The sequence below is a fragment of the Carassius auratus genome, chromosome 5 (assembly GCF_003368295.1).
Source record: "Carassius auratus strain Wakin chromosome 5, ASM336829v1, whole genome shotgun sequence".
Lineage (NCBI taxonomy): Eukaryota > Metazoa > Chordata > Actinopteri > Cypriniformes > Cyprinidae > Carassius > Carassius auratus.
The window spans coordinates 23,153,263-23,166,591 of record NC_039247.1 but is presented as its reverse complement, the minus strand read 5'-3'; the positions used below and the strand labels follow the sequence as shown (position 1 = coordinate 23,166,591).

General features: G+C 36.0%; 1 protein-coding gene across 5 annotated transcripts in view; it reads right to left on the bottom strand.

The window, feature by feature from the left end:
* The window catches only part of LOC113081639 (cell surface glycoprotein MUC18-like), a 44,915-nt gene extending 33,039 nt beyond the window's left edge, over nucleotides 1-11,876 (bottom strand). For all 5 annotated transcript variants that reach the window (XM_026253659.1, XM_026253665.1, XM_026253671.1 and 2 more), the window contains exon 1: nucleotides 11,734-11,876. In XM_026253659.1, the coding sequence (XP_026109444.1) occupies nucleotides 11,734-11,815 (82 nt within the window). In that variant the 5' untranslated portion in view covers nucleotides 11,816-11,876. The remainder of the gene's footprint in view (nucleotides 1-11,733) is intronic.
* Nucleotides 11,877-13,329: the final 1,453 nt, after the last annotated feature.

The window sequence follows — 13,329 nt, the reverse complement described above, 5'->3', positions numbered from 1 at the left end:
AAGTTTATAAAATATCCCACAAATTGGTCTGTACATGGCAGTGCTCCAACCAAATTAAGAGGGAAAGTGTTCTGCTCGATGATAGATAGTGGGACAGTGGGAATGGGATAGCTGGTCTCAACCACCCCATTCATGACACACTGTCATTTTCTAAAGAAATATGTAAAAATAAGTAAACCAGGCAGCTCTGTCCAGCATATCATATATCACAGCAGATAGCAGTGCCTGATAGCAAAGGTGTGAGGTCATACTGCAGCTAAGACACACAATATGCACATACTTTCAAGTCATGATAGTGTCAGACGAAATCTGAGTCAATGACGTGTCACATACTAATTTGTTTTGGTCTGAATTTATTCAAAAATGCACCTTAAATGACTTGAATACAGCTCTTTTATGGACATAAATTCAAAAATGTCCTGACATCATAAGACTTTTTAAGCACAATGTTTTATTATTATTTCTTTGACTTAAGAAATAATACTTTAAAACAGCTTATAAATATTAGAAAACAGATGTAAATAAAGTCATGTGGTGCAACATGAAACATTAAAAATAATTATAATTATATTATTACGTTTTACTTGTTTTCAATTAATCTTTTAAATACATTTCAATTAATTAATTGATTTTTGCCATTAATTTTATTTTCAGTATTTCACTGTATTTCAAATGTATTACATGTCATTTACTCATTTATGTAAACTGGTATCCGTTAATTTAGTTTGTATGAAGAATAAAACCACACTGTAGTGTACTCAATGTATTTCAATCCAAAAGAAACTGAACTTTTGCAAGCATAAAGTGTGTATGTGATAAGGGAAAATAAAGACTCTTGAATCAAATTTTGAGATCAATTCCACAAACCAGATCATAAATATTGCTCCTAATGGACACAAAGTGGCCCATGAGAGCGACTAGGTAAGCAGACACTTATAGGGTGAGAGGTTAAAGAAAAAAGACATCAGACATGAATATAGACCCCCAAGACCCACCAAGAAGGCTTCCCACTGCATGGAGACCAGCACCATGCTGTCTGTATAATTTGTGAGGGAAAGGATGTACTTCCAATGACTGCACTTATTCACTATTAACAAGAATTGATATAGCTCTCCATATTCACAGCTTTTCTGAGATACTTTAAAATAAATTCTGTCAACATGGTCGAGCTCAACTCAAGGCCTCCCTGGCACTTGTCCAGAGGCATGTATTTGATTAAGCCTGACATGAAGAGTTTAAATGCATTCACGAGTGTATCTGACACCACCTGGTTGAGGTAGCGTAAAGATGAACAGTGTATTAGTGTCTTAAAAACAAGGGTCCCCTTCAAGGCTTGAGAAGGGAAATTTATGACAGCTGGGGGACAGCTGCATCTGTTGATATTTGTCATTCATCTCCTCTGTTAATATTCAATTTCATTTCTACTGTATCAGTGATCTTTTTTGATCTAGCTTTCGTTTGATGTTCATGAATGTCCTTTAGAAGGAATCGTCTTATTCGTCTCCTAAAGTTCTTATCCCACTTGTTGGACTTTTCTAATTATGTTTCCCTCTCTATTTCTGCCTCACTATAAACTGTCTGTCAAAATAAATGCGAAAAGTAAAAAATATAATCAAAATTGTCTTATTATAATCTCCTGGAAATAATCATCTTCTCCATCATTTGATGAATAGCACCCATCATGAAAACAAAATTAGCTTTTTAAAATAACATGAGCCTAATTTGCATAGAAAGGAATGACACTGACTTTAAATATTTAAATATTCAAAGCACATCATTTATATAATTTTTTTTGAGAGAAAGAATTAGATGACATTTAGACTTTTGAGAGATTGAGATGTTCTCTGAAACTGAGATTACTCTGGAGAAGAATCTAAATTTGCTCCTAATGTGAGACAATAAAGAGATCTCAGTTGTGATAATTCGTTGTTGCAAGCAAAGCTAAAATGTCTGAGCTGCCAGTTATGATCAGGATATGTTACAGAATAATCTGAACAGTCTGATCTGTACATGAAAACTCAATTCTTTCTGATGGCTTTGACATAATTCTGCATGTCATGTCTGGTTTGATATGCTCTCAGTGAATAAAAGGCTTGAGTAAGACTCAATCTCCTTTGGCTGAATCCAGCCGTTCTGACCGGTGAGTACTGCCTGTGTGCCTAGCTATGTATTGTTAACATTATCGGTCTTTCTTTGTTTAAAATGGCACATTAGCTCATATTAACATTCAAAAAGGTTTGGAATTTTAGTCTACACAACATTTAAATAAATGATGGTGAATCCATCAAGCAGAAGAGTACAAATATTCACATCTCTCGCTCTATTACGTCAAATTTGCTGTATACAGTTTATGTAGCTTTTAAATACATATTTTGGTGTGGTGCGACAGATCGCTGTGTAAGCGCCTCAGTTCAGCGCTGAGCACGAGTGAGCCTTCTCATCCCTCCCTCTTTACTACTAGTTTAAACATGTTATAACATGAATGAATATCTCATGCCTCATGTTATCACTCAATCAGTGTTTCAACTATTTAAAGATGTCAATAAAACAACTTGTACAACACTTGTGAATCTCACTAGAATTTAATTTACCTCAGTTAAGTCATCAGTCCACACAGCTCGTTAGCTCGCAAGAGAAATGAAGTGCAGAAAAGAGCATTTCATAAAATACTGTATTAGTACTGTAATACGCATTATTTGCAATTTACATGTTTGCATAGTTTTTTTTTCATTTGAGTGCTTATTATCTAGGAAAAAGCTATTTTATGTTCAGGTTTTTTCCCCCCTGCTACCGAAACCATACCGAAATGTAGGGGTGTGTCGTGTGTGATAGTGACAAAAAATGTCAATCTCGATATTTTCTGGAATTTTGTTGATAACAAAACTTTTATGATATTTTCGTGCCAGAGGTGGCACAGACCATCTCAGACCATCTTGAGACCAAGCTGGCAAAAACTTCTTAAAAGCTTTTTGATATCTCAAAATGGTTTTTGTATAACTCATCGACAAAATGATGGCATGATGCCAAAATGGATCTGGGGTTGTGTTTCTGCAATTCTTTGGCATATCGAGACCAAACTTTCTGGGGATCATTGTCAAAATGACCACACCACATCAATTTTGGAGCAGCGCCACCTATACTGTAGATCAAAAGTAATATGCATTTACATCACATTATAGGAAAATAAAGTCATCAGCTGGTCTGATGCTCCCTCCCTTGATTGCTTAACCCCATATTTTGCCTCTGTTGTGACTAGCCCATTAGCTGCTGTGGCAGCACTATTTTTAAAAGTAAAAAGTTATTCCTTAGTAATTCCTTAGCTAATTTTTCCTTATTTTTTTCAGCATACTGTTGTTCTTGTGGAAAATTTTAATGAAACTTCTAATTTGTCCAACAAACAGCAGTTGGAAATGCCTGCACACTTCAGCTTTAAACTTCACAATTACAGATTTCTGAGAATAAATTTACTTAATGTCACAAAACATATAATGGCTAGGTCAATCTTTGCTGTGGTCTTTACTCAATGACTTTGTTCCAGAAGAATACCTAGAAATTACATTCCAATGCTGCCATATTAAATACAGGCCATCATCGCCAGACACATTCCCAGCAGAGAGCAACTACAAAGACCTGCATTAGCACAACAGCAGGGTTTGAGTGGGGCAATGAATTGTGGGAGTGCATTATTGAATATGCATGTGCATATGCACACACTCATATCTAAGTATGGGATCTGCCCGTATAAATCCACTTTGCTTGATTATAAGATCTACAGGGAGTATGGGAAACAGTGAAAAGAGGAACGCTGATGGCAGGATGTTGGCATAGTGCCCACGGCTGTGGGTGTCGGGTGATATTACCCCATTCGACAGTTACAGGTTTTCTCCTACAGTATTTTGGGAGTTTGAATACGACATACTGAGCATGATTCAGTCTAGTGAGAACCGCTGTAAAGCATCTGGGCTTTCAATAAGGCAATGTTCTGGTCAGAAAAGGGAAATCTATCCCAGCCAGAACAGCCGTGTTGATATTTCTTTGACGACAGAAACTAAAGCCTGCTTTTGTGTGCATGCACACTCCCCAAAATCCGACTCTTAATAGATGCACCTCTAGGAGAGAAAGGGCAAACTGTTTGTGTGGTTCTGAATGACATTTTAGAAATAAAGAACATTCTGTTTACTTCTGATTTGACTGAAATAAGTGAGCGCTAACCTTTATCAGCTTGATATTTATCAGACTCGTAGCCAAAAGATAATTTGCCCACACAATCTGGTGTCTGCAACAGCATATGGCACTGAAAAGATATTTGATGTTTAAAAACAAAAACAACAGAAAAAAATAACATCACTGACACATTGTTAGTAATGCACTGAAATAAATCTTCTTGGTGAATACTGTACAATGGGTCCCAGATTTTGTGGACTATTTTTATATGCTTTCAACATTTTTCAGCTGAAAAGTTCGGCTGAAATTTTGGCATATTGTTGCATATTACTCAGGAATGGTAAAACTTGTTATATAATAGAAATGGAAAGAAAGAGGAAAGTAAGGACAATATGGTAGCAGAGTATAACATGCTGGAGGACAAAGAGATGTGAAGGGCGTGGTGCTTCTGGAGGAATTTTTGCCTTCGGTTATCAGCAGAGGATTACAATGAATGTCTCGACAGCTCCTTTGTCAAGAAAGATACTCATACAGAGACATAGTATGACATATGTCTTGGTCAGATTTCAAAAACCACTGAAATTCATCTCGTGGCATTCCACCACATGATAAGACGTGTGCAGGATCACATGCTACTAACACCTGAAGAGCTTAAGATGATATGTCTAGTATATTTAAAGGTGTGTAAGTTTTACCACACTAATGGCACTAAACATAACCGATAAATAATGGTTAAAAAAACTCAATGTCTGGTAATGTCATTGCCCCCAAGATAGAGAAAATGTATAATGCATGGCCTCTGTAGGATTCTACATGTTTGAAAATATTCACAAGTGGTTCACCTTAAAGGAACAATCCACCCAAAACTGACAGCCAAAGACTTCCCATTGACTTACGAAAAAAATACAATGTAAGCCAATGGGAACTAAAACAATTTGATTACTGACACTCTTTAAAATATATTTTATGTTCCACAGAAGAAAACAAATCATAGCAACTTGATGGTGAGTAAACGATGACAGAACTATCATTTTTGGGTGAACTATCTCTCTATCTCTAACTATCTCTTAAAGTTAAAAGCAACCGACCACATAAGTGCTAAAACTAAATCACTGACGACACATTAGGAACCGCTTAGCAAAATACTTAGCCCTAGCAAAATCCCGCAAACAGTTTCTTCCAAAAATCCTAAAATCAAAATTAACTAATAATATTAATCTAATTATATTAAGTCTTAATCCGGGTTTTTTGGCAGGATTTGGCCACAGAGAATTACCTTGCAACCAACTGAAAAGCAAACACAGCAACTGAAGGAATGTCTGCAAAAATCAATAACGATTTTGCAGAAAGTAAAACATATGAAGGGCCTGAAGCCCCCAGCTCTCTCTGAATGGGCCGGAAGCCAATCCTGAGTGAAGGGCATGTGAGCATGATGGGAGGAGGCGTCTCAGACCATGGGGGATGGGGGCAGACAGCAAGACTGGAGGTGCTACTATTGTGGTGTATGATTTCGGAAACATGAGCAACCCACACGCATGCACACACATCCAGAATAAGGCATCCACATCTGTCTCCTCAAAAATAAGTTAGCAACCAGGTGTTTGCAGCTGTCTGTGGATTTTATCGTAAACCGAGAAAGACAGAGAGATGGAAAGCGATAAAGATGGACAGGTTTGAGGGGGATGAGAGGCAGTGATTCAGAGGGAGATTTTGGAGAAAGCATTATCCAAGGACTTCCAAAATCCCCCTTGCATTGTGAGGACTGCTGCCAGATCCCGAATCGGTTCCTGGCCAGTGACGTGTCCCACAGATGGGGCTCCCCAAAAGTGACGGGCTGCGTTCAGCCAATTAAATTGTGCATTTTGGAAGGGTGCACAAAGCTGGTTTTAAGTGTGTAGAATAACAATGAGAGAAAGCCGAAGAATCACAAGGGACATGGTCTGCAAAATTGAGCCTTTTATCAGTGCATACTATGTGTTTCCCATTTATTTAATGGCATTATAAAAACTGTCTACAGCTGAGTCCTTAACACTGCTGCATGAAGCATATAATTACTATAGATCCAAAAGCAGATTATTTTGAATAAATGGTGTAGGTGGGGAAATGCACTTTCCATGACAAATAAAGGAATAGACAAAGCAATAATCAGTAGTCTAATAATTACATATTTCAACATTAAAGGGATAGTTTAACTAAAAAAATCATTTTCTCATGTTATTTCAAACTCATGACTTTCCATTTAAAAAAAAAAAATGTCCAAACTGCTCTTTTCAATAATACAATAGCCATAAAACACTACTCTTCAAAAGTTTTGGAAAAAACAAAAACAAAAAAAGCCACTAATGAACTCCAATATTGCATTTATTTGATCAAAAATACAGTTGGATGGTTTAGTTTCAAACTTTGCAAAAAGAGAAAAAAGTGAGAAATAATGACATATCATAAATGTCAAACTTGTTTGAATATGCATAAGCATATGAGATTCAAGTGTATATTTTCAGTAAATATGAGTTGCTATGGGGTTTCGGAGGACTTGAACCAATTTTGGACCAATTTTATGGACTCTTTTCCATTTCTGGAGTATAACATCATCCATCCTCACTCCCACTATATAGAAAGGAACAGCCAAGACATTCAGCTAAATATCTCCTTTTGTGCTTCACAGAAGAAAATAAATCATACAGCTCTGAAATGACCAGAGTGTAAAATATGTCAGAAATTTCATTCATGATAAACTATCCTTTTAAGACTTATTTGCTCTTTTTATTATAGAGTAGCCTGTAAGAAAAAACTTGGATAATTTTAGCGTGGCAAACCTAATTTGGAATTCCTTTTACAGCTTTAAAAAAAAAAGTCTGAGAAAGTGAGGGAGAGGGGCAAAAAGAGCTGGCATCCATCCACTGTAAATTCTTCACCCCCTTCGTCGCACTTGGATGATTGTTCTTCATTCTCACGCTTCATTAATGTGGTCAGTCTCTACATCTGACTTTGACATGCCATCATATTCCACAGCTTTACAAATCTATTTTTTAGTTGGATCACAACTACGACGGCAGGTTGTGCCACACAGAGCTTGCCTGAAAATACAAGAATCCTCACAGATCATTAAATGAAGTAACATAAAACAAGCTGGCAGTTCTGATGGGCCTTGTCAGTTCATGGCAGCAGCAAGTTTTTGACACACTTCCCAGACCATACTAATATTAAAACGTAAGCCAACAAAAAATGTGGAGATGTGGAGCAGCCAAGCCAGACTGAGCCAGACAGGATTCCTTCACAAACTGGCTAGACGCTGTTTTCTTCATTCTTGAAACAGTCAGTGCTTTTAAGGTATCCCCTTGTTCAAATACAGCTCAGATGAAGACTAGATGACAAACACTGAACCTTTTACTGTCAACAACAACTGTCAAGTCACAAAAGGTTTTGATAAGTGCAATCTCTATCAGATAGTGATCGAATCCTGTAAACTCACCTGTGGATCTTAGAACCGCACACCTCGAGCAACCATCCCCCAGTCTGCTTCCTACCCATTGATATGAGGGCATTTAGTGAATGCCATGCCATTGTTTTCACTGAACTCAAAGCCTGCCATGTGCTCTTCTAGCCTGCGTCTCAGCTTATCACTATAGAGAAATCTTAGCACAAGGATCAAACCCTTGACTTCAGGGATGTGATCAAAAGAGATCTAATACTGAATTATGCTTGAAAGCAAAGGGCTGTTTTTCTTTGATTGAGCACAGAGGTGTCTCTTCGGGACTAATCTTTTGTTAACAGGTGTAAAATATTTCTTTATGAGTGAAATGGTCACCATAGTTAATTCCTGACCTTTCAGAAAGGTAAACCACACAAATGCCATATCAGTGACTTACTAGTGTTAGTTTGGATGCATTCAAGTATGTTTTTTATATTCCCTATCCTACTTTTATAATATTAAATGCATACTACTATTCAAAAGTTTGTGGTTGGTAAGATTTGTTAAAGTTTTTTAAAAAGTAAAAAGGGTAATATTGTCATTATGATTCATTCTGTTGCGCTCAATCTAATTTTTTTTAATGCAATAATATAAATCATGCATATTAAGAAGGGCATCTAAACAGCCTAATTATACAGTGATTTATTTCTTATGCAGCCACTGTGTACAATGGCAGACAGTGTGACTGTTCAGAATAACTGTATGAAAACATTACAAAGTAGCAGTGCATGCTTCAAACTGAATTTGGATGTTGAATATGAGGTAAGCAGAGACATAAAATAGACAAGTGCACAATTCAAGACTTGCTGCACACAATCATACACAATGCATATTTGTTATATGCATATATGTTTACAATAACAAGTGTTTAGTTTTGCTCAGGTAATTGCCTTCTTGCTGCCCCCTGCTGGTAAGGCTAAACTTGATTGGATTAGAAAGGAGATTAATTTAAACTCAATTTAAACTCATTGTTCCCATCAGTCAGATTCTATAGGCATCAGTGATGTTTTAAATCGCATTGCACCCATTTAGACATAATTGTGCATAAACAACACTAAATATCACATCGCTGCAAATAATGAGTTTTTAAACCCAATTGTGTAAGGCTCTCAGCCTTCATCTAATCCACATGTTGCTGCTCACTGGAGCTGAACACCAGAACAACAACGCAGATTATCCGTACATAGAGGTCTACACTGATTTGCACCTTCTGCCAAGCAAAAACAATAAACCTACACTGTAAAATATTATTTTGATTTTAACAGTAAATGACTGTAAAAATGCTACAGTAAAAAACTGTTAATTGGTTATCAGTAAGTTTCCATACTATATACGGTGAATAACTGTAATTACATTTAATGTAATTTTACAGTAAAATACAGTTTTTGGAAGTGAAAAAGTCATTGTTGAATTTACAGAAAAAAAACTGTAAATTGACACACCCAGAATTCCCTGCATGACACTTCATATTTTGTGTTTTTTCTTTGAAATAACAATGTTTCTTCTAGGTTTTTTTCTTATCAGTTGTGTACATTATGGTTTTATCTAATATCTAATGTTGTTAAATAAATGTTTATTGCATTATTTCAGTATCATGTGTGTTATATATCCCTAGCTTGTGGAGAAGCTGTTTGTGATGAGCTTTGATTTATCATGTGACTTTCCCATCACCACCAGATTTGATAAGTTATCAGTGCATTACAATGGTTCGAAACAGATATTAGTGCTTCAGTATGTTGGTTTATTAACATTAGAACATTAGATCAGTTAATGAAATATGGTATTTTATTGTGAATTTAAGTCTGTAAAACCTAAAATGTTGCTACAATATTTTTAACAGTGAAGTTTTGGCAACCACTGCTGCCGGTATTTTACTGTAAATGTAACAGATTTCTTTTTTTACATTCGACAGGCTTTTACATGACATTCACTGTCAAGAGTGACAGACGGGGCGCAACCCAGGATTGTGGGCAAAGAAACCCCCTCAAACCAGGAACAGCCACTCAATTGTATCGCCACCACTGTGGGTCACAGGCTGCTATGGAAAGCAGGAAGTCTAACGCAATGCATTTTTGTCAATGGCACACAATGCATCTCATTTGAACTTGAGGGAATTAGTAGGGACATCTGGACTAAAAATAGATATTTTGGCGGATGTTTTATATTAGGATTTTTCATTCAAGCTCTGTTTTTCACTTTTGAATGACAGGACCTTGGTCAATCCGAACATTTTCTATTGATACTTTCATATTACTATTCTGTACTGTTTTTAATATTGGGTCTTGTATGGTTAATCAAAATAAATAAGTTGTCAATGTGATGAGAAAGTGAATGAATGAGTAATTACTATATCAACAATAATGTAAAACATTAATGTTAATAACTATATATATATGTGTATGTGAGTGTGTGGTTAAATATTTGTATGGTTTATATATATATATATATATATATATATATATATATATATATATATATATATATATATATGTGTGTGTGTGTGTGTGTGTGTGTGTGTGTGTGTGTGTGTGTGCTTGTGTTTTTTATAATACTACTATGGTATATTTTTATTAAAATTATTATTATTATTATATGATACTGTTTTAATAATGAGTCGTACATGGTTATTAAAATAAATATGTTATTAGTGTCATAACTTACAAAAAAAGTGAATATTTATAGTATAATGAAAAAATAAATAAAATCTCTATATAACATTTTCAGTACATATTTCACCATCCACATCAATCACTGTAATTTGTAAGGATGACACTTTCAATGTCAAGTTCTTGGATGAAAAATCACCCCCTACATTGAAGGCGCAAGGTGACCCCTCTTAATCACAGGGGCTGTTATCTAGCGGGGTTCAGTCAATAATCCCAGGACAGACAGCTTTGGTTCATCTGCTGGGAAACTGGAGGGACCTTATTAACACAAGGGTGAACAGAAGGTAGGATAGGGGCTTATTAAAAAACCTTTTCCAGAAACCATCACAGGATAATCCTGATCCACACTGAACAAAATATATTAAGAGAGAAAGAGAAAAAAGGAATAAGAGTGGAAAAACAGTGTAGAAAGGTAGACAAAAAAGTAGATGGACGACACAACAGAGGACAGATAGAGATGAACAGGAGAGGATTATGCAGTGGGGGTCCATCATCTGTTCCCTAGTGAGAAGGGCTAGTTCAGTAGTTGTCTAGTCATGTATTAAAGAGAGCGCAAACACAGAATGAGACCTGCAGGGCAATGTGCACAGATCTAAGCATTATCAAGGTTGTTTTGAGCATTTAGGTCTACAAATATAATAATATATGATTTTAAAAAACTGAATATCGTGAAAATTTTAAGTGCCTGTACTCAGGTTGTATCTGAAAACAGACACACAAAACTTGTATTCGTGACCAGTTTAATGATCAGAACCACTTCAGACATCAAAAATATATAACCAGAGGCAACATCAAATCTAATTATGAACATCCTTTCAGTTTGAAATACTTGCTTTGTATAAAACACATTTGCTTTATTCACTAGATAAAATAGGTTGACTGGTAGATTATGTTTCAGAATAAATGCCATTTTCTAGTACAGTGCGTCTGTTTCAGTGTACTTCGTCCACCTGCTGTTTTCTATCAAGGATTTATGTGCACGTTTTTACATTTTGAACAGTTTACGTACCGTTTTCCGCAAAGTGAACATGATATAAACAAGATTCCATGGACTTCTGCATATTTAAAAGTAATAAAGTATTTATTTAAAATTTATGTGGATTTGCACAACGTTTAAACAAGCGGAACATGTTCATGGACTCACGTGCGGTGTGTTTTGGTAACAAACGTCACTCTTTTCAGAAGCGTATAACAAAGCCATACTAAGTAACTTTAAACAGTCGATATCCGCCCTATTACACAAAGAAAGGTTTAAAGTCATCGGTGTAAACAGTATTTTCTCGTACAGTCACAGGCTACTGTAACTGCAGCATCCCCAAACATCCGCGTGCATCCCATTCAAACGCGCGCGGTCTACCGCTCCAGAAAGTTTCTCACAAAATTAAACCACGACAACAAAAAAGATAGAAAGATTAAGTGAAATTGTCTTACCTTGCCAAGCAAGAGCGCACATTTGAAGAACAAGAAGTAAAAGTGAAGTGTTTGGCAGAGCCATGCTTCTGAAGTTATCCATCTGACTGAAGCGCGGTCGAGGAGCACGGCGGTTTTGGCCAGGAGGAGCGCGAGAGAGGGAAGAGAGGGAGGGGGAGAGGGAGTCGAGTTGCACAAATGCTGCCTGTCTGTCCTGCTGCGAGTGGGAGGAAATTTGGGACATTCACTTAATGCTCTCCACCCTACAAAATAAGGTTAAAATCATATTTATCGGGCAGGCGTTATGTATTGATTTTTTTTTTAATGGCGCATATAATACGATTTATTGTTCGGTTATTAACAAAAAAGCTGCCGTCCTATGATGCTTTGGACACTTTACCATGCTAATACCACGTTTATGAACATATAGTCTACTTAATAATATCATCAAAACCTTTTGTTGAATGAAAGGTTTTATGGACAAAGGTTTCAAGCATGAATGCCAACCAAGAACCTTAATTTTTAACAGTGTGATATTATATGGTATATAATATCAAAGTATCATGATATGAATTACCAGCTGATATTACCAAATTCCATGGTGCCACCACCACACTTTTTTTGTAAGTCTTTTGTAGGTCATTGTATGTGATATCTGTGTTTGTCCTCTTTGATAAATGCATTAATAATACTGTTTTTGAATATTGAATTTTGAAAGTCAGTGCATTATTGACGGATTATAGTGTTTCATATTTATCATATGTTAAAGCCACAAATGCACAAATGAATTTTATAATTTCAGTTATAATTTTCTGGCAAGTAAGTGGCCAGGAGATTTTCCTGGAGCAAAATTTTGCAAAAAAAAAAAGAGACCTCTCTCTTCTTTGAGACAGAATTTTTTTTCACATTGTTCTGGAAGGAGGTGTTGTTGGTGGATGTGTGTGTTGTTTTAGGACAAGGAACTCCTTCAGTGTGTCAGCATGCAGGTTGTTAACAACCTTTACTGTTATCACACTCTATCACTATCATCTCAGCTAACAGCTGCTGGAGGGAGGGGTGTGTGTGTGTGTGTGTGTGTGTGCAGAGAGAGAGGGGGGGGGGGCTGTCTGTCCAGCTGTCTACCAAGCCTCTTGCCATCATTCCATGTGCCTTTTACTCAAAAATATAACAAAAACATTCATTCATAACTGTGCTCATATACTGTAGTTCTTGAAGGTGATTAATGTAAACAGAATTGTATTTTTCCCACAATATAGGCGCTTGAAAAAGAGAATGCAACATAAAAGGTGCAAAAATAAAGCAGATTTTTAATAAGACTTTTAAAAAGATAGTAAATTTCAAACATTTTTATGAAAATTCTGTCATTGTTTACTCACTCTGATGCTGTTTAAGACCTGTATTTCTTTCTTTCTTTAGTAAGTCACAAAGGAGGCATTTTGCATAATGTCCAAGCTGGTATTTCAATAAAATGAAATCATATTGTGACAACGGCATTTAAAAAATAATAAATGCACCATTAATGTGGTCTATTAGTCAACTCATATGCATAACTTTGTGAGAAGAAGCTAATTATATTTAAAGGAATTTATTCACCTTCATGTTGTTCCAAACCTGACT